At 39.8% G+C, this 24,957-nt stretch overlaps 2 protein-coding genes across 9 annotated transcripts in view; one reads left to right on the top strand and one right to left on the bottom strand.

Annotated features, from left to right (window-relative positions):
* The first annotated feature begins 741 nt into the window (after positions 1 to 741).
* On the top strand, positions 742 to 17,923 carry SLC5A12 (solute carrier family 5 member 12). Of its 2 annotated transcripts, XR_007902623.1 has the most exons (16): positions 742 to 1,358; positions 3,350 to 3,415; positions 4,099 to 4,150; positions 5,428 to 5,495; positions 6,525 to 6,679; positions 7,799 to 7,939; positions 9,194 to 9,323; positions 9,659 to 9,747; positions 10,611 to 10,723; positions 11,791 to 11,858; positions 12,219 to 12,305; positions 12,928 to 13,106; positions 13,264 to 13,367; positions 13,601 to 13,722; positions 14,442 to 17,564; positions 17,650 to 17,923. XR_007902623.1 is itself a non-coding variant. In XM_051776760.1 (15 exons), exons 1-15 carry the CDS (start codon positions 1,002 to 1,004, stop codon positions 14,583 to 14,585), a joined length of 1,875 nt encoding a protein of 624 aa, XP_051632720.1. In that variant the 5' UTR covers positions 742 to 1,001; the 3' UTR covers positions 14,586 to 17,923. The 2 variants fall into 2 exon arrangements, 1 of the variants encoding a protein (XP_051632720.1); XM_051776760.1 differs by having other exon boundaries at positions 14,442 to 17,923.
* Positions 17,924 to 18,137: 214 nt separating this feature from the next.
* ANO3 (anoctamin 3) overlaps positions 18,138 to 24,957 on the bottom strand; it is a 177,776-nt gene continuing 170,956 nt past the window's right edge. For all 7 annotated transcript variants that reach the window (XM_051776583.1, XM_051776596.1, XM_051776593.1 and 4 more), the window contains exons 26-27: positions 24,434 to 24,539; positions 18,138 to 23,661 (exon numbers count right to left, since the gene is read on the bottom strand). In XM_051776583.1, coding sequence (XP_051632543.1) covers positions 23,479 to 23,661; positions 24,434 to 24,539 — 289 coding nt within the window. In that variant the 3' untranslated portion in view covers positions 18,138 to 23,478. The remainder of the gene's footprint in view (positions 23,662 to 24,433; positions 24,540 to 24,957) is intronic.

Here is a 24,957-nt window from a genome sequence, read left to right as displayed (position 1 = left end):
GCTCTGCACTAAGCAATGAAGTTGCTGTGCACGTACTCCCCTTTCTCCTGAGCAATGGATGGGAACAGTTGAGGCTTCAGGTCTGGACACACACTAATTTGCAAGGTACAACTGACACAGCAAAATCACCTGCATTTACTGGTGACTTAAGAAGGAGAAATGAGGATCCATCCCCAGCCAAGATAAGGCTGAAGAAAACGACTTCTGCTATTAAAAGCTCTCCCAGGGTACTTCATTTCTTTCTTGATTTTCTCCAAAACATGCCCTCTACCCTTCCTTCAGGGCTGCAACTACCACCCACTACCTCCTTGTAAAAGTTAATCCTTCAGGATGACAAGTCATTTCCTGCTTCTTTGGAAAAGGTATTTTTACAGCATTGATGGAGATAAAATGAATATTTATTTAAAACAAAACAAAAACATACAAGGAAAACCTAATTAATTGAATTCAACAAATTATGCCAAAGACATAGTTAAAAGAAGTGTTGCTGTTTAATCTGCTTTTCTTAGGTCCTCTTGTCCTATAAGTATGCCCAAGGTGCAGGCGGACAGGTCTGTACACTGAGCTTTCCTTCATTTTGCTCTCCTTTATTTATTTCTCTATTGTCTCACTTTATTATTTAAAAATGCTGAGAGGTTAGACAAGAGTCAGATCAAGTCAATGTGTCAGGTTAATGTTTAACCCTAAATTTATACCTCATAGATAAAAAGGGATTGTACTACAGATTTCACAGCTAGAGTCCCTCGCTTCAGCCTGCCTGGCAGAAGCACTAGTAGCTGTAGAGTCAAAGTGCATTCAGCACCTTCCTAACTCATCCTTAGCTACATTTTTTTCCCCTGCTTAGAACTGAACTGGATTAAAAAACACCTTCTGGTTGTTTATTATCTGTCATCGATGAGCTACAGATAAGCTTCAGCTTGGCTGTCAACAGAGTTAATCTGGTCAGAGCACCAGTCATAGTAAACCAGAATCCTCCATCAGAGAATTGTACAACTGGTGCAATGCCAAACTTTGAAGCTCCGGAAATCAAAAAATTTGTGGTTTGGGACTATGTTGTTTTTGCCGCACTGTTTTTGGTCAGCGCCAGCATTGGAGTCTTTTTTGCAGTTAAAGAGAGGAAAAAAAAAACTTCAAAGGAGTTTTTGGTGGGCGGTAAGCAGATGACATGTGGACCCATAGCTTTTTCTCTCACAACAAGCTTCATGTCAGCAGTAACAGTCCTGGGGACACCCTCCGAGGTTTATCGCTACGGGGCATCCTTTGTGCTGTTCTTTCTTTCATACGCGCTTGTCATCGTTTTTACTGCTGAGCTTTTTCTACCTGTCTTTTACAGATCTGGCATAACAAGCACTTATGAGGTAAGTGAAAGTCCTAAAATCAAGGCACTGTTCTAACGTAAGTCAGCATCATGCACGTATTTTTAGATAAAAATCTCTGACAGAAAACTTTCTGCGGTGTTTTACAGAACAATGGCATCGATATATCAATTATTTTTAGAAACTGGTTGCATTATCCAAACTATTTGTTTATGTTGCATCGTTGAAAGCACAAAATAAGGGTCAGAGATCCTGTTATGCACATATAGCACAGACAGGGTATGGGTTTACACACCAGTACCAAATTAAATCATGGTTGGAAAATATTTCAGTGTATCCAAATGCTTGTGATGTTACAAATATTCCCCTCTGGTTTAGAGAGCAGGTATTAAAGACAGAGTTTAAGAGCAACATTCAACACTATCCAATTCAAACTTAGTCTAGATACGGCAATTTGATCCAATTTACTATAAAAGTGGACTATTGGATATCAAAAAATCTGAGATGGGAGGAAGAGAAAGAAGACGACAGGCCTGTTCCAGAAATAAAAAAGAAAGAAGAAAAAAAGACAGGGCTGGAAAACAAATTCTCTAGGAAACTAAATGAATGACTTATGAATTTTGTACAGTTTTTGCCTGGTATTCTTTCTGGAAGACATTATTTTCTTCACAATGCAGTTCAGCGGCAGCCCTTATCACCTGCACACCCACAGGGCAGCTACTGACCATTTGGGGTAGCCTCTTACTTACTTTAATCAACTGCTGCAAATTTAGTTGCTCTTGTTTGTGGGCAGTTTCAACTAAGCAAGAATTGGATGAAGAAAGTTGGGTTAGTTCACAAGGAGCTTCCTGATAACAGAAAGGCTGCTCATGTTCTCTGAGCCCGAGCCCAAGGAAGGGCTTTGGTCAAGCGGATCTGCCTGGGTATTTGGAAATATTTTTTGGTTGGAAAAGAGTAAAATTGACCATTGCTGCAAGTGGTTGCATTTTCTGGGTGATTTTCATCCAAGATCAGAGAATTAATTACTTCTGTCATCTGAAACACCAAAGGTTGTAGCAAGAGAGACCCTTCAAGTATGCTGAAAAGATGATTTTGCTGGCTTCATGAATTATTTTTAGAAACAGGTCAAGTTACATAAACTAGCTATGTATTTGTATGGGAGACCATAGGGTTTATTATCCAAGAAGCACAAGACAAGCACAAACAAAATTAGTTAGAAAGAAGATGCTTTGGCAATAATACATAGTGCATAGCCTAGAGACTTGTAAAAGAGAGAAGACTTGTACAGTCCATGCCAGGTATCTGCTGGGGATATGGGACTATGGCCCAAGGAGAAACCCAGCCCAGGGCAGGCTGCATGGAGGCTGTCACAGGGGCAGAGAGATTTTACAGAGACTCCACAGAGAGATTCCAGGTGGTGATTCAGGCTTAAAATCTGGGCTTTTGGGTCTAGACATCTGCTTACCTCTGCAGCTGTGTGGTACTTGGGAACACCTCTCTACATCCACCTGGAAGTCCATAAGATCCCCTCTCTTGTCTTTTCACATTGGTGATGTGCAGATTTGGCTTTAGGCTGAGGCAGAGCAAGTGAGAAAGCCAGCTTAGCTCATGCACTAGGAAACTCCACATAGCTGCTTCACCATCTGCTCCACCTCCACTTTTGCCAGTACTGGAGTCAAACAATGCTCTTTTTGCTAGAGATGAGCTTAAGTTCCCTCACTGTATAGCTGGAACACACTTTCATTTGAAGTTTAAATTTCCCTCCTTTGTAGCCCTTGGGCTCTTCCAGTTATTCCTGATACAAAGAAGGTACTGCAACCCAGCTAGAACTTCAAGTACATGGTACAGATGAGAAGACTTCTTAAATGCAATTATCTCTATGTGTAAGGACAGTCCTGCTCTCCTTATCACTCGTAACAGCAGTGCCAGCTGCCAGTGATTTTACTTGCATAGCAAGGTGTTAACTTGGGGCAAACAGCGTCTGTGTCACAGATGCCACATGTGCAATTTACTGAGATTACTCTTTTTCTTAGTATTTGGAGTTAAGATTTAACAAGATTGTCCGCCTTGCTGCAACGCTGATCTACATCCTGCAGACGGTAAGAAAACATTGACTCATTTTAATGCTAATTTCACTCAACACTGATTTTCACAGAGTAGTCTCAGAGGGTACATTTTTTAGAATGAGATGTTTTAATGACATTACTCTTTTTTTCTTAGTTTTTTTTCACTTGGACTATGAATGCTAAAATGAAAGAATGGTTGTGTTGTGGAATATTGGGAGACATTTCTTTTTGCATGATTTCCATTTTATTAATTTCCAAACCTTCAGCAATAGATCTGAATGCTACTGAGCTTTATGTTTTGTTTCTCCATGAGTTCTGATAGAACTTACATGTGAAGGGCATTAAGTCAGTTACTTGAAAGGATTGAAGGCAAAAATTAAAATTTAATTTCTGAGATCCATGCAACTTATTTCTGCATCACTCTTCGTGTTTTCTGCAGATACTCTCTTCCTATTTGGTGACAATATTTTGTCATCTAGTCATCTTAGTAATAGGTGAAATAAGTAATACCAAGACAGGTAATTGTCCTTCCCTCAGAAAGGAATTAAACCAAAGATTTTTATTTTGTAAGGGCTGAAACAGAAAGACATATACAGTACAGGTAGACCTAAAGAACATCCTAGATCCAGTGTTTTGCTCAGAGCCCCACTCTAAATAGAAGCCTTATCACTGAGCATTCAAATACATGACTTTTTAATGGACTTTTTCCCCTTCAGATCCTCTACACAGGAATAGTGGTCTATGCTCCATCACTGGCACTCAACCAAGGTGAGTGCACTACACTGCCACCCCAAATAACCACACCACAAGGCAATCAGAGTAAACGAAGTGAGGAAAATTGATAAATAACACAAAAACCCGACTCTCCTCAAAAGTTCTGTAAGCAGGTTTTGCCTCCACCTCCCATCTCTGCCTTTCTGACCCCCCAGACCCCTCTCACACCCGTACATTAGTAGGAGCCTCGCTGTTGCTGCTCTGCTGTCCTCTCCACTCAGTAACCACCTGAAGAGGTTCGCAGCAAACAGTTTCCCAACATCCTGACAAAGTTCACAGTACAAGCTGATGATCCAAGACCATACCCTGTACTTTGACTCCCCCCTTCACTGTCTCCTGTGTTCTGATTTCCGTGGGAGTAACTCCTTCCCGTGTAGCCGGAGCTCAGTGCTGTGCTGCTTTCTGTCTGCAGACTTATTCAAATAATGTTTGCAAGCTAGGCATACAGCACCCATCACCACAGGTGGGATCAGTGATTTTACTGCCATAGGGCACAAGGAATCATCATGACCCAAATCCTGATTTCACCCAAACTGACTGGGAAGAGATTGTGAGGCTGCTTTCATTGTTCATCATCTGAGTTGCAGCCGGTTTGTCCAATCGCTCCTCTCATACAGCACCAAACTTCCTTCCTCTGGTGTGCAAAGGAATTCCATGTGAGAGTTCAAATTCATTATTATGCCATACTAACTTTGCTAATAAGAGAACCTTTAAAAATATATTTGCTCTCATAAACTGTGCCTTGTGGGAGAGATTTCAAGATCAGCCAACCCAAAATTTGTGTGTCTTGTGTAAAGGAACTTTATGAGGCAAAAGGAACAAAAAAATTCGTTTTACTGAAGCACATTTTAGCATCAAACTGTTCCTAGTTGCAGGGAATGGAATTTACTTAGGGGCTGGGTGTTTTTGTCTTAGGATTCTTTGGGATTCTCTGAACAACTTGGTTTCTCAGAAAAAGTTCCGGTCTAGGGAACAGAAGGGAAGCATTGCTTATAATGCTGTGTCCCATCAGAATGACACTTTTGCTTTATGCAAGTATTCTTCTTACATGTTACTTTTGCTTGAAAGTTAGTTAATTCCAATTTGAAAGAGGACAACAATGCATAACAGTATCCAGAAGTTCTAAGAAACTTGAACAATCCAGCAAAGCTCCTAGTAGACACAAAAGATTAAAATTAATAATTACTCCTATCCTTCTAAAGCTAAAGGATTACAGCTCTACTGTTACTATTCAGATTTCTCTAATGATTTGGTTTTCTTTGGTTTTGCAGTCACTGGATTTGATCTCTGGGGCTCTGTAGCTGCAACAGGAATTGTCTGCACTTTCTATTGCACTCTGGTATGTAACAAGCCTTACTGAACAGCTGGAACACAAATGGTTAATTCAACCACCCTTTAAACATGACAGACTATGGCAGAAGGGTGTCTGCCACATACAGTCTGACTGAAGTTTAAAGTTGGAGAACACAGAGATAAATTTCTTCTACACTGTGTGGTATAAATAAGTCTATTTGGAGAAAAAAAAAATCCTGTCTAATCCTCTGCTGTATGTTGCAAGGTTTAAACAAGACAGCTTGAGGCAGAGTCCAGATAAGGAGGTGATAACCTTCCCCTGTCACACTAAATCTTTTGATAAGACTTGATTCTTATCTTTTACAAGTTATAGGCTGAAAAACTCTGTAATGAAAAACGTGCCTCTGGTGTTACCCCAGATCAAGAACAGAGCAATAAAACCTAGGAAGGACAACCAACAGGTCATGGAAAGTATTGCTTCTGAGTGGAAGCAACATGAGACTCCAAATTCCAAAACAGATAAACATGGCAGTGAAGAAGCAGAGCCCTGGGGCTCAGGATACAACCTAGTTCCTGTTCTCATTACCACTAATGAATTTTTTCAATATTTAAGTCCACTCTTGTTGAAATCACTTATTATGTTGCAACAGTACATATTTGATCAAATATGAAAGTAGCTATGGAAGAAAGCTAAATGGCAAACTTTCTGGGGCTATTTTCCTGTGTGAGGCTAACTGTGCACCAGCGGGCTCTGAGAACACACAGAGTGAGACAGGATGCATGAACAGGCCAGAACTCCCCAATTTTTGCCCTGTGATACGTTCTTCAAATGCATATAAAGAAGGCATAAAAAAAGCATTTAACTGGAAGTCAGGTATTCTCATATAACTATTCAGGCATTGGAATTTTCTGACCCGCAAAAATACAGCCTTCACAGGAGAATGCAAAGAGTCCTGATTTGCTGGGTGCTGTGCATACAGCTCGTGAGCTGTTGAAATAAGGAGTCTTTCTACATTTTGCAGTACTCAAGCAACAGGAAAGAAGATTGGGGGCATACAGTTTCTCTTCGTTTTAGGGAGGATTAAAAGCTGTTGTCTGGACAGATGCATTTCAAATGATTGTCATGGTGGCTGGCTTTCTGACGGTTTTGATTCGAGGAACTAGTCTGAATGGTGGATCAACCAAAGTCTGGGAAGATGCCCATGAAGGATCACGACTAAACATATTTGAGTAAGAAACAAGTGGTGCAATACTTCCCCTTTTTGAATATTTAATGTTTAGAAACCCTACCCTCACTAAGTCAAAAACATGGTGTAACTCTTGGGGATGGTCCTGTGCAGGGCTAAGGGTTGGACTCAATGATCCCTGTGGGTCCCTTGCAACTCAGCATATTCTGTGATTCTGTGATTCTGTGAACCTTGGTGATTCAGAGACATCCATTCCTCATTTCTTTAGCTCTTGGCAATGCAGTTGGCCCTCGGGAGAGCTTAACTCTTTCAAGAAATCAAAGTTCTGCTGAACTGAAGGGGAACTCTGCCATTTTTTTTTTTTTGTGTAGCTACAAATGAAGCCAAATTATTCCTTCCATCTGTATATATCTTTCATTTTCTTTCTTAAAATTAGTACTTTGCTTTACATGCACTCACCACAGCAGCTAGCAATGGTGCACTGGGATAGAAATCTGACCTTCTTTTGGCTGTTCAGGGCATTGACTAAAAAGTTCATTAATCAAGGCAAGTCACTGACAGAATCCAGCAGCAAGGTCAAATGTTATCTGCTGTACCTACCAAGATAAGGAGAACTGCAAAGATGACAGATTTAAGACAGAAAGATATGCTTGTACCAGTTAGATTTACTGAGTAATGGAATTTCATTGTACAAGAGATAACACTGCAGCTGAAGCAATTTCTGTAAGGGAATTTAAGTCATCATGATGTGTTATTAAGGGTTTGCTGGATTTTTTTAGAGTTTGCTAAGTGCCCTTGTTCCTAGCAGAGGACAGTGTTCCAGGTAGGATGGCTTGTAGGTCTGTTGCTTCAATATGATGCAGATCTGATATTTGGGCATAAGCAGCCTCATAAATGTGATTAATTTAATTAATTGGTCCTCTGACTGAATCTGAATAGTATTTGTTTATCCTGATGTGAAAAAAATGTGTTCCAATATAAAAGTAATAAAACTTCCAAACCTAAACACATCAAATGTTGTCTGTGCTGGAGGACAGTATTGCCAATGCAGAATTTCTGATTCAGATGGCAGGACATGCCAGATAATCGTGAAAAAAATCACCTACCGCTTGCTAATAAATGTTTAAATAAGCAAACTAAGTTGCTTCTTTCTTTCTTCTAGCTTCGATACTGATCCTTTGAGACGACATACCATCTGGACAATAGTTATTGGGGGAACATTTACGTGGCTGGGGATCTACGGAGTCAATCAGTCCACGATACAGAGATGCATCTCTTGCAAATCAGAAAAGCACGCTAAACTGTAAGCTGCCTGTCATTAACCCATTCCTGCCATCAAGCATACTGATGTGGAATTACACTAAGTTTGTCAGCTATGCTAAGTAAAAATTGGGATCCCATTAGGTGGTAGCAAGCTAATTTTGCTCTGACAGTCTTACTACCCCTTGCTCTAATTGACTTAAGTAAATGCAGAAAGAAAAAGAGATAGCTGTCTATCTGTTGCAGTTTATCAATTTGTGGTCAGCCAAATTAATCCCCAGAAGCAGAGTATGGCAAAGATGCCCACACAGAAATTGTGCTATCTACAGCTTAATTGTAAAAGTGTATTTATTGCAATTGTGTTAAAGTTGTATTAAAAGTGGTTATTGATTTTGTGGGGCGCTACAGCACAAGGTATTATCTAAATAAAATAAAATCAATAATTTATTAAAATTCTACGGCATAAAAATAATCAGAATCAACTTCAGCGGTAGCATGTTTTACTAAACAACCAGATTTGTTTCACACACCTAGCACTAATTGCTTGCACACATGTCTAAAGCATAAAGGTTCTTACTTTTTTCCTTCTTCAAACAGTTAGCCTTTTTGCTGGCTGCAAACATACTAATTTTTCTTGAGGTTGTGTGTGTCTATATGAATTTATCCTGCAGAAAATTCATTGTCTGAAAAACATTTATAAGTCACACCAGTGAGAACATCACTAGTAAGAAGTTGGGAAAGTATTTTGGGTCCCAGGTCTGAACTGGCCTTAGCAAGAGACCTTGCATAAGGTGATGTTCAAACGCAGTGTGGGCTCTGTAAAATCTGGCAGCTCTCGGGACCTGCAGGCCTGCTGAACAGCAGCCACACAACTTTCCCAGCAGGGATGGTGAAAAACAACTGAGACTGTTACTTCACATGGTGAAACATGACAGAATCCATCCAAAAAAGTATTCTGTGTGCCTTAACGGGTGAACAGCAACAACAACTCCCAACAGGCAAAAATCTGCTCTTACAGGGGACAAGAGTGAAGACCCAGTGCTCAGTGCAGCCCATTCTGCATAGAGGATACTGGTCTCTTCCAGCTGTACAAAGTTACCTGGAAACATCCTTGCCCTATAGCATAATGATGCTGTAATTCTCCATGTTTTTTTAAACTCTTGCTTTGAATTATACAGTCAGCTTTGAATTAGATAACCGGCTGTAATTAAGGCATCTCCCTAAAAGGTTTGGAATAAATAACTTGTAACAGTTTTGCTGTTATTTTGCATTAAACGGTTTCTCGCCTTTGCTCTAGGGCACTCTACCTGAATTTATTGGGACTTTGGACAGTCCTAGCGTGTGCAGTATTTTGTGGATTGGTGATGTATTCTCATTACAAGAGTTGTGACCCTTGGACTGCTGATTTCATTTCAGCTCCTGATCAGGTACAGATGTCCATTACTATAATTAGGAGCTGCTTTGGGCCCAGATATAGCATATATCAGGACAGTTCAAATTTTGTGCAATGCTTTATGTCCTTTCAGCACTCAGGCTGGTTGCCAAATCAGGGCTACAATAATACCTATTCTGGCGCTTCTGCAGTGCTAATCCAAATGGGCATTTTTACCAAAAGACATCCCCTTTGCTCAAAATCTGACACCATGTTATTTGAGATAATGCCAGAATTTAGCAACATGCCCAGAAACAGCTACTTTTCTTCCATTACCCAGGAAAACCTTAATTAATTTCTTGTGTTGTTCTCGTGCTCCTTCTGCCCCAGCTCATGCCCTACTTTGTCATGGACATTTTTTCTTCGATGCCAGGAGTCCCGGGACTGTTTGTTGCCTGTGCATTCAGTGGAACACTAAGGTCTGTGAATTTGAAATGACATTTTAGCTGTGTAGGATGATTTCTAAGAAGAATGAGGTTAAAACCTGAAACCCTAACAAAAAGCCCAGCTGTTTTTCTTAGAACATTCCAGGAAGCAGCACTAGTGCTTCACTGAATTACATTACATCCCTGGGGGTATTTGAAAAGGGGGGTATTTAAAAGACATGTAGACATTAGGGACATGGTTTGTGGTGGACTTGGCAGTGTTGGGTTAATGGTTGGACTCCATGATCTTAGAGATCTTTTCCAGCATAAAAGATTCTGTGATTACATTTATGGCACAGTCTAGCTCCACTTCGCCAGTATCTTTATATCCCAAATAGGTTTTAGAATAATATTATCAATGCAGACAAAACAAAACCGAGCTGCTCATGGCGAAATTGTCTTTACCTAAGCTAACTGCCACAATATCACAGTCAGGATATAAATCTTCTCAGCAAGTCTATCTGTGACTGTATTCACCAAATATGGGTTCATTCCCCTAGCTTAAAGCCAGGTCATTCATGAAGGACCAGGGTAGCACTAGTGGTAACTGCACATATTTCAGTTCATAAGAGAGTAAAGTTTTAATTCTGGAACATCTATATTTTGAAGGTCTTTAGAGATTTGTAAATAGGATGAGTTTCTGTCTCGTTCCATGCCAGCATGAAGCAGAGCTCTCCACAATTGCAGAGGTAAAAGAAACCTTCCCAGCTACAGCAGCACACATGAAAAACACCACAAAACACACAGTTCTTGAGGAGCATTAGTGCTGAACAAGAGGAAGCATTTCTTTATATATACAATTGGATTTCAGATTACACTGCTTTCTATTTACTTACCATCCTTCTCCCTTTCTACAGCACTGTAGCAGCCAGCATCAATGCTTTAGCAACTGTTACCTTTGAAGACTTGGTCAAGAAAGGTTTCCCAAACCTCTCTGAGAAGATGAGCACGTGGATCAGCAAAGGCTTATGTAGGTACCCTAGAGGGGTTCCATTTTTCAGCAGCAAAGGGCACTGTGTAAAGACATTCCCTCAGAAACACTTGTGCTTTGGTAACCTCCACAGGAATGCAACCCTTTAGAAACTCCCAAGGTGAATGTCAGCCTGATTCTTCAACAACATGAAGTACCAGCACTGTATGGTACTGGAACAAACATAGACTAGCATCAACAACTACTCAAAATCCTTGGAAAAGTTTGGTCTACTGAAAATTTTGGAAAACACTCTTTATGACACAGAAAGAATATCAATGTAGTTATTACCACATTAGTCTATAGTAGTATTGCATATTCTTTTAGAGCAATACAATAAGTAATTTCTATTCAAGCTTAGAGTTATTGCATAAGCAGGTTATTCAGCTGTTCAGAGAAAAAAATACGTACAAAAAATTTAAAAATCCCAGATCATCAACATAGCAAGCATCAAAGTGACTTGAATTTTTAGGATAGTTTTTAATATTATTGCATTCATATCATAACCCTTTTATGAATACCATAATATCATAAGCATTTTATTAATGTTCATAAACATCACGGAAGGGCCAAGCCAATATCTTTTGTATCTCTGTAACTGTTTCTAGCCTTCTCCATTTCTGTTTTTCCACTTGCTACTTAGTTTTTTTCACTGTGTACCTAGAATTTTTACCAAGGTGTGCTAGACCATTTCAGTTGGCTTTACTTGAGAGTTCTGCCTACTACAAAGTTAAAATTGGTGTCAAAGGAAGAAAACCATCATTTCTCAACTCACTACTAGATTATTTTAAAAGTGATATTTAAAGGCAATAGAAATATTTCTACATGAGGCATAACTCCCAAATTAATTTCATTGCCATTGCTCTGCTTTGTAAGAAAAATCAATCAGCCAAAAACCCAACAAGACTTCACACAAGACACCGCTGGGTGCTTAATGGTCCACTCTAAACATCAAACCCAAAGTGCAAATTCCCCCAGTGCTGCCTGGTCACCTCAGACACTACTGAATTAGAAACTGTCCCCACTATTGTCCAGCACTGAGAACCTCATTACCTGATCTTTTCCAGGTGTTTTATACGGCGTCCTGTGCACTTCCATGGCTGCAGCAGCGTCGCTGATGGGAGGAATCGTGCAGGTATTTCTTGCTTCAGAAATGCAATGAACAGAACAGGAGTGAACAGAAATGCAGTGAACTGAACAAATAATGCTGCCAGCTCTGAGGGCTGCTCCATTACCTAAACCATTTCAGTGGACCCTCTGATAAGAGGAATAACTAGGAAAAAAAGAAAAAGATCATAAATCCCCTAACTCCTTCATTATTTAGTCACTGCTAGGAAATGCTACTGAGTGTGATTCTCTTTAACTGTGCCTTGAAATCACTGCTTATCCCTTCTCCCTCACCATTTTCCCACTCAAAATTACAGACAGAAATCAGAACTGTGCATGCTCCGCTCAGCTGCTGCCCTGAACTCCCCTCTCTTCTCTGCACCCACAGGCTTCCCTCTCCATCCACGGGATGTGTGGGGGGCCCATGCTGGGAATATTTACACTGGGAATTGTGTTTCCTTGTGCTAACTGGAAGGTAAGCTTAAAAAAATCCTGATCTAAAAGAAAATCTCTTGGTGTCGTTTGGTTAAAACTCCATCTTGAAAATTGTTTGGGTTTTTAATTTGGGCTGCTTTTCAGATTTAGAGCCTGAGGATCTAAGATCTGTTTAGTTGTGCCTTTTCCCTGTCTGAATTTATCTTTTTCAATTTAAGTCTACCCAGCTGTGGAATAATTGGTGATTAGATCCACATGAGGGGTTTTTTTATTACTATTTTTGGTTTTAAGTTTCACTAAGAAGAAAAAAATATTCAGCACTCCCCTCAGCCTTGGGACACAAAGAATTGTGTCAGTTGCTCTGCCTTTGCTATCTCACTCAAAACACAACACGAACTCATTCCATATTGCCCCATCAGCACTCCCATCACGGTTACCAGAAGTAAAACTAAAATCTGTATCACAGCTCTGATCACAGTTTTGCTTCAACTTTTATACCTAGAGGGCATTAAACCTCCACATTTTGTTCCTTGGTCAAGAGAACAGAATTTATTTACACTGACATAGATTAAACCACCATCACCTACTCCTGCCTAACTCACGTTCACAGAAAAGCACTTTTGGCGAATCACCTTTAACAGCATCTTTCTACACCTGCCCAGGGTGCTCTTGGAGGCCTCTTAGCTGGGATCACCTTGGCTTTTTGGGCTGGTACTGGCTCTTTCATTTACCCTGCCCCACCAACGAAGTCCATCCCTCTGCAACTGTCGACCCTCAACTGCACGCTGGCGAACGGCACCGCGGCGCTGACGACAGCGGCTCCCACGGCAGCTCCAGAGAGGTATTGCTACCACCTAAGCCTGCGTTTTGGCCCCAGCAGGGAGCAGGCTGGGAGCGCAGAGTAACTGCAGTATGAGCTGCAGTTTGCTGGCACAGCCAGGAGACAACTTTAATACACCTGTTGCCCGTCACGAGCTGCTTTTGTCACCTCTTCACAGGCCTTTGCTGGCAGACACCTGGTACTCCCTGTCCTACCTGTACTTCAGTGCCATTGGCTGCCTGGGATGTGCCATCATAGGGTTGTTGATAAGCTACATAACAGGTGGGTGTTCTATATAAACATATAAATATATATATTTATATAAAACAAATATGCTTTTGCACAAGAATCTGACTCAGCTGTTAAAAAAGCTTTTAAAAATCCAGTCTGTGAGACACAGACCCAGGAGGAGAGGGCAGCAGGCTCTGACCCTGCTCCCCCACCTCACAGTCAGAGGCTCCCAAGGCTCATACCTAACTATAGACTCATGTATCATTATTTATTTTTTTTTTCAGGACCTACTAAAGGAGAAGATATCCCACCAGTGTTAATTAAGCCAGTCTGCAACCTGCTTTTCTTTTGGTCTGAAAGACTCAAAACTCTCCTCTGGTGTGGCGTGCAGCACGACAGCCTGGAGGTGAGTACCTGAACCAACCAGCTCAGCCCTGCTGTGGCCCAGGAGCAGCAGGAACACGTGCATGTACCTACACGAGGGCATGTGCTAAGCAGAGAACCAAACAGCTCTCAGCAATCGCTTTGGAACTTACAAAAAGGGTGCTGCTTAGGCACTGCAGACTGGAAATGAGATCAGCCAAAGCCTGGTCAGTAATAAGTTACTTATTTTTCCTGTTTGCATCACACATGGGGACCCAGGTTCTCCAGAGACAAACAGCCCATGAAATGGGGTCTGACCTCCCTCTCCTTGCTTCAGCAGCCAAGCAGGGACAAAACTGCACTTTAAACCATAGAGAGGAGTTCACCAAGCTATCAACTCCTCTGAGCACAGAGGGGAAGACTTAAGCACTTATATGACTTCTTGTTGCTGCCAGCTCCACCTTCAGAGCCTCTGGGGCTTCTCCTCTCCAGAGCAGCACCAAAGAGTATCAACCAGGCAGGGCTGCAACCACCAGCACCTGGGCTGCTCCTTCCCATCTTCACCTCCTCCTCCTCCTCCTCCACAGCAACAGCACTGGCTGTTCTTCAGGTGTCTCGAGTCTTTGTAGCTCATTAAAAAGGCATACAGAATGAATATCTTGTCTTCTTGCACTGTTCTAACAATTTTCCTTCAATCAAAGGGAAAAAAAGCAGTGAATACAGGCTTCAAACTACAGGGGTATTTTCTTTCTTTTTTTTCAGATTGACTTTGAGAAAAAACTGCCTAAAGTTACTGCAAATAAAGCCTTCAAGAACAGTATCAACAAAGAAACCCATTGCCAGATCTCTGGTTACAATCCCGAGGAAAAATCCTATACAAATATGAGCAGAGAATCTCGCCTCTAGAAGGCGAGGGACAGGGGACATTTAACCCAACTTTAGTTCTCCAGCTTCAGAAATTATGAACTTTTTTTATTGCATTTACTGGCTTGTAGGTGACCAAGAGGGAACAATTGCTCTCTATAGCAATAAAGGCCAGATTTTTATTTATTAATTTCTTGGTAGACCTGGGAAATGATCGGATAATGGGATTTTGGAAGCGCTGCTGTTTTGGAAGAAATGTTTAATAAATCTGGCTGTGGGAGCTCCCTCCTTGAAGCAGCTGCACTACATCTATATCACATGCTCTGTTCAGTAACCTTCCATTGAGGGCAAATGTGCAAAGGTGAATTTGAGATAAAATAAGACTTTGGAGAAGTTTCTGAAGTCTCTCACTAAGGTGAGACTGTGAATTGCCCTCTGATGGAGGGAGAGAAGGGAGGTCAGGTTAATCCTATTCCCAGGTATCGCAAAAAGCCTCCTCACACATCATTTACATCTCATGGCCACACACATGATTGACTAGGTTGTATTAAGAAAGCCTAACTATCATGCATAAGGGCATAAAATAATTCCTGAGTAGAAGTGTTTCCAAACACCAATATGAAGCTATACAGTCAGATGGAGGAGGATAAAACCCTCTCTACTGGTAGCTAGAGGATATCTGATTTGACGACCTGTAACTGTGAAGATAACAAAGTCTGCTCTGAATATTTAAGGCACTTGCTCAATGCAGTATTATTATGTTCTGCATGCATTTCACAAGTTTGGCAACATTGGATTCACTACAGACTTAGTATATTTTCAAGTTGTTTGCCACAAAAGAGAATCTTAATTCTTCCCTTTAATGTCAAAAACAGTGATTTATGTTGGCTAGAATTTCATTCTCTCCAAATGCTGTTGAAGAAATATCATGAAAAATTTTTCTTCATATTTACAAATTAGTTTTGTTTCAGCTAAAGCTGCTCATTAAGCCCAAGTGTTTTCTGTATTTGTAATGGAGCCAGGCACAGGGTTTAATAAGTCCAACATGTGCACTTACAAATGATGGCTAGAATTGTTAATCAGTAGTTCATTATTCAGTCTTTTAGCAAGATTTAAGAATAAGTCCTAGGAAGACTGGAATTCAGAGAAATTACCATTCTGATTAAGTATTCATGTCAGTATTTTTTACAGTTATCTTCTCATTTCCTTTATATCCTGAGCCACTGACCCTTCCAGGGAAGAGCTAGCCTGTCCACTTTGGTTGAAAAACTGAGAATTAGAACAGGTAAATTCTAAAGGAGCTTAAATTTAAGAACTTGTTAGTCACTGGTGAAAGCAGGAGATCATAGATGGCTAAAAATTTGAAAACTGATTCTATCTGTGCCTTGAGATCAAAGTAATTGAGTATTTAATTGCTATAAGTGCCCAAGCCAACCCTGAAATTACTTCCTTGCAATAGTATGGTTTGAAGGCTCATTAGCACTCACTTTTTAAGTATATGATTTTTTTAAAATTAACTTTGAATATTTGGAATAATAAAGATCAAAGCCGCTTTCAAAGATATCCAAGTTTATTACTGAAAAAAATGCAATATTCAAATGTGTATGATACAGTAAGTAGTTGCATTTGTACATGTAAACCTTGATAAAGTAAACAGCATCTCAAAGACAAACTTACGCCAAAAGTGTCTTACAATAGTTAATCAGATCTACAGCTTTTTCCTCAGTGAATTCTTTTAGTTCTGGGGTACATACTGGCTTGTAAAAGTAATATTAAAAAGAAACCGAAAGCTGACACGCCAGAGGAACTTCGAGGTTTTGCACAGAAAAGTGAATTTGTCTGAAACGCTCTATGGTACTGTAAACTTATTTTAAATATTCCTTACAAAGTGTGGATTTATGAATAGAAAAAATAGCTGAAATTTTATTTTTACTCCTTACTTAGAAATGAAGTTGTATTTAAATATTACATAAATTTCAAATATATACACATTTTAAGAAATCTTGTACGATCATGATATTGCAAGTTAGCCAGGACTATCAGAGTAAAAAATGACTGAACTATCTTATTCAGTTAGATTTTACATGAGATTATTTCCAAGAACTGAAATTTCACTGATACTACTCTAGGTAAAAATTAGAGCCAACAGTTTGGAAGATTTTTCAATACAAAACTCTGAGTCATTTAAATAGAACACAAAATAAAAATGTGACCTGAATTTTTTTTCCATTATTAACAGAAAAATTGTCATGTTCTCAGCAGTTAGAATCTCATTAGCTTTAGATCTATTGGGTTTAATCCTGATTTCTCACCCAGTAGCATTCTACTAAGTAGCTCAAGTCAATTAGAATGCAAACTACAAAGAACATCTAACATTATAGAGGTTATACCAAGAAGTTAGAATGAGCCAACAGAACTAACACAAGGTAACTTCCAGGGCAGTGAGGAGGGAATACACCATTAGCATTTCAAGACTAAACCCAAGTCCTGGATTAAAAAAGTTCCTGTATAACATGGAATAGCAAAGTGATTTCTCCACAGTTCCTTGTTGTGCCATTAGAACTTTGTGCTGTTGTGGTAACATTGTGCTATCGTGGTTATGCCAAAATCATGTCAATCCAAATTTCTGGCAAATGCGATTGCAGTGGCAATATCAGACAAAAATTGTCAATGCTAGGCTGTTATATAAATTTAAAAACTATAAGATTGTGGAGAGTATTTAGGATTGTGCGTGTGTGTAGGAAGGGACACAGGGAGAACAAAGTGTGGTGCTTGGGGAAGTGACTGAAAGGACAGATCCAGAAACAGTACACCTGCAGGCACCTCGTGCTGCCCAGCACTGCTTCGTCCAACGCGTACTGATTTGTGGGAAGCACCAGACAAACTAGTACTTGTGCACTTCCCACTTTGGCTTCTCGGTAAAGAACATCCAAAACCAGCCCGTAAATAAATCTGCAGTCACAGAATTGCCCTGGAGATTGGACTGTCAGACAGAAGGCAGCGTGTAATAAAACACCGAGGGTAAGTAAAGAATGAGCCAGAGGAGAAAAGGAGAAAGATCAGGAGGGCTGACCCAACACTCCATGCTCAAATCCTTGTTTTTCAGAGCCTGTTGCAATTCTGGAGCAAAACCTGCTGAAGTGAAGATGATCCCTTTGCTTCCTCTGCCTATCCTCAGCCTGCCTCCACATGCTGGTTGTTGCATTTTACCCCAGAAGAACACGGGCATTGCAAGCATAAGGTTGAGTATGAACACACTTAAGGAACTTTTTAAGCTGCTAATTTTTCCACTACAGGAATTTAAGTTTGCAATTCACTTAAACACTTCCAAAAAGTGTCACTGTATGCATTTTAGGCAGACAAAATATGCTTCACAACAATTCTGTTTGAATTCTAGTGTTAGCCTTAACACCAAATAAACACTATTATGAAAGGCTGGCCTTATATTTGTTTCAACCTTTGCCCCAAAATAAGCAACATCAGCACTTTATGGGGACTACAAAAAAATAAAATGATTCTGGAAGTACTACTGTGTTGTAAGTGACTGCTGATACCACTATTTTTATCTCTGCCCCTTTTCTTAATAGAAACTTAATAGAAAATGTGATTTTTATTTTATTTTCCATTATCTTTATTGCATTCATAGGTAGCTGTTTCTGTAAAGTGAGTTTTATTGATATGGCAATTGCCCGTTCAATTTATGGACATGGATGGTTTTCATTCAACCAAAATGAGATGATGCTTTGAAATATGCATGTGCTAATTTGTCTCTTAATGAACTGTGGCATAATGCAAAAGATTACAAAGTCCCACAGTGCCATGTAGGGCTTTGCAGGTAACTCCACTGGATCCCATGGCTCCAGAAATTCTCTCTGGCAACACTCCCAACTGGAGTCTGCAGTGGAAGAAGATGCAGCAAGGAAACAGCAGATGTGCACTGTGTACATTATTATTAGACTGATCATCTTAATGGCACATTAACAATAAAGTATCACAAAAATTCTTGCCTTTCCCCACATTAACATCACCCTAAAACTGTGTTTCCCAAGATAATTTTCCTTCTGCAGAGCTTTCTATGAAGGAAACTTCTGGAAATTTATAAATTTTTGCATTAAGGTATTTACCTATTAACCTATTTTCACTAGTGTCTCGATATTTTCCTTTTGAGCTTTCCATAGGACACAATTGAGCCAAACTGTTTCTCAGAACCCATTTTATGACAAGTCGTTGTTGGAAAAGGACATCGCTACAGCTGATGTGTATTTTGTAGCAAGAAACACATGGACTTTCTAAGAAACATGTAACAAAAACTCCCTTAACCTCACCACTACTGAAACTTTAGCCTTGTCATCATCAATATTAACTTCAATGTTCACCTAAATTTTCTCTATAAATCCTTTAGCAAAAAGGGGTAGGAAAGAAAGACAACAGAAGCAGCCATTGAATCACAGAATCATCAGGGTTGGAAAAGACCTCCAAGATCATCAAGTTCTAATCTTTGACCGACCATCACCACCACAACCAAACCACAGCACGAAGTGCCATGTCCCGTTGTTTCTTGAACACTTCCAGGGATGGGGACTTAACCACCTCCCTGGGCAGCCCATTCCAATGCTTTCAGTGAAAAAATTCTTCCTGATGTCCAACCTGAACCTTCCCTGGTGCAGCTTGAGGCTATGTCATCTCTTCTGTCACCAGTTAACTGGGAGAAGAGGCCAAACCTCATTTTCCTACAACCTCCTTTCGGGGAGTTGTAGAGAGTGATAAAGCCTATCCTGAGCCTTCTCTTCTCCACACTAAACAGCCCCAGCTCCCTCGGCTGCTCCTCATATGACTTAATCTCTAAACCCTTCACCAGCCTAGTTGCCCTTCTCTGGACCTGCTCCAGCACCTCAATGTCCTTCCTGAACTGAGGGGCCCAGAGCTGGACACAGCACTCCAGGGGTGGCCTCACCAGCACTGAGTACAGGGGAACAATCACTTCCCTGGTCCTGCTGGCCACACTACCCCTGATAAAGGCCAGGATTCCCCTGGCCTTCCTGGCCACACTGCTGGCTCATGTTCAGCTGCTGTTGACCAGGTCCTTTTCCAGCCACTCTGTCCCCAGCCTGTAGCACTGCAGGGGGTTGTTGTGACCCAAGTGCTGGACTCGGCACTTTGCTGTGTTGAACCTCATACAATTGGCCTTGGCCCATCGATCCAGTCTGTCCAGATCCCCCTGCAGAGCCTTCCTACCCTCCACCACATCAACAGTCCCACCCAACTTAGTGTTGTCTGCAGACTTACTGCAAGTGCACTTGATTCCTTTGTCCACTGATAAAGGTATTAAACAGGACTGGCCCCAACACTGAGCCTTGGGGAGCCCCACCAGTGACCAGCCACCCACTGGATGCAACACCACTCCCTGGGCACGGCCATCCAGCCACTTTTAACCCAGCAAAGAGTGCACCTGATCAAGCCATGGGCTGCCAGCTTCTCCAGGAGAGTGCTGCAGTAGACAGTTTCAAAGGCTTTGCTGAAGGCTTTGCTGAGTTTTATCTTGTTTCCAAACACTAGTACTCCATCAGGATGCTCAATCACTGTGCTGTGTGAGCCTGGGCTCAACATTCAGGCAACCCTGTTAGCACTCAGTTGTGAATGCTGAGCTCTAACTGCCTCCCTCTACAGGGAGACAGACTTTGAGCTATTATTAGGATGGCTAATGAAACAGAATTCTTATTTTCCCTTTTTTTTATTCACCAAAATTCAGATCTCACATATTAAGCGCAAATTTAGAATAAAAAGTCATAAGAAATGAGATGTGTATCACGTATCTGGACTTTTTGCCATTTCTGAAATGGAAATTTCTTTTGTCTGAACGAAGACACAGAATTTGGTTAGGAATAATTAAGACATTTTGACTAATCCCTTATACATAAAAATATCTAGCTGCTCATGCAGTCTCTCCAAGGGCGCATGCATAGAGCAAAGTTGTCACAGATTAGATCTGCAACGATCTAAAGCATTTTTGCACAAATTGAGGTTCTAAAGCTTTGTCAGATTTCACAAATGCAGCCTACATGCAGTCTAGTCATACCAGTCATTTGTTTGAAAAGACAATATTTAGAATATGAAAAGATCATTCACCATTCAAAAAATACATTATTCCTGAGGACAGTGTGTGCCTTATACTTTAGGAAAATAACGTGCAGTCAATGAAAACAGTATACTAAATGAAGTCTAGCAAAAAGGTTTCTCAGCTTAAGCAAATGGCTAGATAGTGGCAAGACTTTTACACGTGGCTGACATCCTCCAAAAGTAAAGGACACACAGAGTGTTTCTCCAAGCTTCTTGTGCTTTTCCAGTGCATAAAATGCACCATGTCAGATCTACATACTTGCCTTTAGTAGACTCCTTTATACCAGTGTTGAAAATAATTAATAGCATATATATTTAAATCTCAAATACAAAAAGATTTTCTTTTTTATATGTTTTTTTAAGTCCAATTGGAATTTGCCTAAGTATGTATTGACAGGTGCCAGAAACAGGAAAGTACAAAATAATCAATATTTCTGATTTTTGACTGATTTTACCCTATATCTTTATCCCTTGGGCCAGCCAAGGCATTTTGTTTTTAGAGAAAACATTAAAAAGAGCTCATCTGTGACCCTATGAAGAACTGAAGTACAATCACTATGTGGCACAGAAACAAAAACTCTGACACAGAGTTAATGCTGTCAAACTGTGCTTGATAACCCACAGAATGAAACAAAGAGACAATCCATCAAATAAAATGCTGTGATTCTGTAAGCACCGAGGAGAGTGCACTCATTTTTTTCTGATAATGACTCCTGAGGAATTTAACACATAACCCAGAATATGAATAAACAAAACAGCCTTTCCAAAACATGGGAAACTGAGCCCTTTATCACAGAATGAGTGAGTAATATATCTGATTGGAACAGATCTTCAAATTTCTTTCCTCCTGTTATGTAATACTGTAGGTACTCCTATAGTTGCCTTGTCTGGTCACAGAGAGCAGGAATTAACCAAGAAATCTCATTAATATGGTGAAACAATTAAAGAACTTAAAAGTCTGATGCTAGGTCCTCCGGATACAACAGATTCTATTTACCCACTCTGATGGGTCTTGACTCTTAAAATTAATTTTATTAGAATAAAATAAAATTATTGTGCTAATAGATGCAAGTAAATATTGGAATCACACTTTTTAGTTCAATAGGGTATTGTAAATAGTAAAAATTCAGGTCTTTTCATATCTGTCAGCAGTGATTTTGCTGCAGCTTTATCCCTAAAAATAATGTTAAAATTTGCAGCCTTTATAGTTACTCTGCTTTGTGACCCTTTGTTTTTTTTTTTAAATTTTCTCATCCAATACAGAGAAACATTATTTAAAATTGTACAAGAGAAATATAAGATTATAACTCTGGGTCTCCACACCCTTCTCTGCAAGGCATCCCTGCAAACTTGTTTAAACTGTTTAAGTGCTTTTCCCCTATTATGAAATGCTAGTAATAGACAATTTCATCACCAAAATTTGACTATAACCACAAACAACACTGCAGTATGCTGTTTGCACATAAAAACTAAAATTTGATTCTTACATGAACATCTACTTTTTATAGTGATTTTATGCAAAAAGCCCCCCCAAAGTAAGAAGGCATAGTAATAATAATAATAATAATAATAATAATAATAATAATAATAGTAATAATAATAATAAAAGTAACCACTGTATGTGTATGCATTTATGTACAATCTGTATATATATTTGCCTGTATCTATCTCCCATGTTTTGACATAGTTAGGCCAATAAAAGAAGTGTATGTTACTGGAACATTTACTATTAGAGTAAGAAGAGCATTGTTATAAACTGTTTCTCCTTCCCTGAACAAGCAAGTCACGATGTGATACTGTACATCTGATATATATCTGCAGAAGCTTGCATACTATAAAAAAGTTAATTGTATTTTGAAGACTAAGTAATTTGCACAGCATGGGAATATTTCAAGTTAGCATTTTGTGAAGTCATGGAATCATTGCCCAGACAGGCCAAAAGGAACAGTAACACAGACACCTGCATGCTACATCAGAGCAGGAAAATGACAGTTCTTTCATCCTGGGAGCATGTGGAGGTGGCCTTTCCACACATACAGGTGGAAAGACAACTCAACAGCTGTGTCATTTTCAAACAGAGCTGCAACGTGGGCAATGTGATGCATTCTGCTAGTGCTGCTGTTTTCTTTTCGAATTTGGAATTTTTGGTTTGCAACTAGAAGGATAAATTAATGACACTGATGTGCAAATCTTAAACTGCATAGTATATATATTAAGCAGCCACAGACCCCTTTTTTTAGGGTAGGACCACATCCACAATCTCAGCAAGAGACTAGGACAAACCTGACAAAACAGTAAGCCTGAAAGATCAAGTTATGGCCACAAAGGCAACAATTGCTCTTTTCTTTAGAGGCATTACAGATGGAACTGAGCAATCAGAAGCTGTAGAAGTAGTGGATATCATATAAGTTGGTTTTAGTCATGCCCTTACTCTTTAAGTTCACAGGTAATTTTTTTGTTTTCATTGCGCTGGTAATTCACAATTTCATTATGCTGAAGGTTCATGCTGTACCTTCACGAACAGCATGAACATTCCTGGCCTTTTTTCAAACCACTGTCCAAGCTTTTACGCTGACTGCACGTTCCTGAGTGCCAGTTCTCCTCGGAGCTCACCACAGACCAGTGACAGCTAAGGCTTTTCATTGCCATTGTGGGAAACATTTGTTTGCCAGTGCCTACCAAAGTCTGCAACTGCACTGCCCAGCAAGAACATATATACACCACGAGAGGATCTCACACGCCGATGCCCGACTCTGACTTCGCTTTGTAACCGCACTCTTCCATCCCAAACAGTGTTTTTGTTGCAGCACAGTAGTGACTAAGGCCATTCATGGTGATACTGTTTCCCGTTCTTTTTCCTTTCTCTTTGCAAATGTTCCAGTTCAGCCTCATACATCATTTCCTGGACTAAGTATTTCTCTCTCCTCATTCTGTCGCACAAGTCTTTGGGCATGTCTGGAATCAGGTAGGCAATGAAGGACTTTATTCCAAAAACAAGGTGCTGAAAAGAAGAACAAAAATAATTGCTTAAAAAATTGATAATTATTCATTTGTAGGTCCACATTTTAAAGCCTTAAAGAGTTTGTAGTAAAACTGGACCTGAGGTTCAATTCATGACTGAATGGCAACTGCTTTGTTTTTTTTTAATAAAAACACACTGATATGGGAATAAATGAGTGGTCTAACGCAAAAGGGGAAACGCTGAAGTCTTCTGAAAAGTAAAATTAAGGGTACAGTTAGTGACTTAAATGAAGGTATGACTGCAGGATATGCTAGTCTGATTAACAAATGCAAGCATTAACTACAAGCAGTCTTTGTTAAGAGCTTATAATGGAAATAGGAACCAGATTCCTGAAGAGTATGCAATACATTCTTCAAACTTAATATATTTCTACTTTTACATTAGGTTAGAATCATGTATCATTTTCCTAAGACATATTTTATCTTGTAATAACCAAGCCTAATGTACTCAAAACTTGCATTTCTTTTTTTTCAATAAAATGTAAAAGATTTGGTTGGGAACCAACATGCCATATAAGATGACTGTTAAGGAAATATGATTTTAGAGGGACTCTAAAATAAGTGCATGCTCTGTCAATTCTGTCTGAAGCAGCTGACAGACAACACTTCGGGGAAGACAATTTCTTTTTCCTCTCTCTTGACCATAATGAACAAGCAAGCGATGAAAATGGCAATTTACTTATAGAACTACTGTAAAGAATCAAGTCAGACTTTAGAGAGGAAGAAAGGAATTGTTCCTTTCCACAACTAACCTCAAATACTATGATGAAGGCCAGTCGTGCTGCCAGGACATGCCAAAACTGCAAAGTGAATTCATATGGAGTTGAACTCCATGGTGGGGCTCTGTAGTCTCTGTACCTGCAAAGCAAAGAGAAACCAAATATATTAGCCTGTGCTGAAAAACCTGAACATGGTCAAGTGATCTCTAGTTCATCCCAGATCTGTCTAAAAGGAAGAAACTGAAGTGAAAGCAGACTTCAAGAGGAATGAAACAGAAAAGGAGAACAGTCCACAATACAGGGTATTAAATATTGTTATTTATGAGATGGTACTTTTTGCTTCCAAGAATCCAGAGCAAACAATTTTTTTTACTGTTAGAAAGCTGAAGTGTTAAGTTCAAATGTGTTGACTCTCAATTTGTTCTTGTCTTTGCTTATAAGCACTTAAGGTTCTCCAGACAAAGCTGGCATAAATGTAACACGATTCTAATTTAAACTAATGCTCACTGCAAAACTAAATCTGAAACCAGGAGTTCATGCATGCAACATCATATTTC

Source organism: Manacus candei, unplaced genomic scaffold (genome assembly GCF_025592945.1).
Source record: "Manacus candei isolate 608988 ecotype Guabito, Panama unplaced genomic scaffold, ASM2559294v1 h1tg000009l, whole genome shotgun sequence".
NCBI classification, from domain to species: Eukaryota; Metazoa; Chordata; class Aves; order Passeriformes; family Pipridae; genus Manacus; species Manacus candei.
The sequence above is the reverse complement of the archived record's forward strand: the minus strand, read 5'-3'. Positions and strand labels throughout refer to the sequence as shown.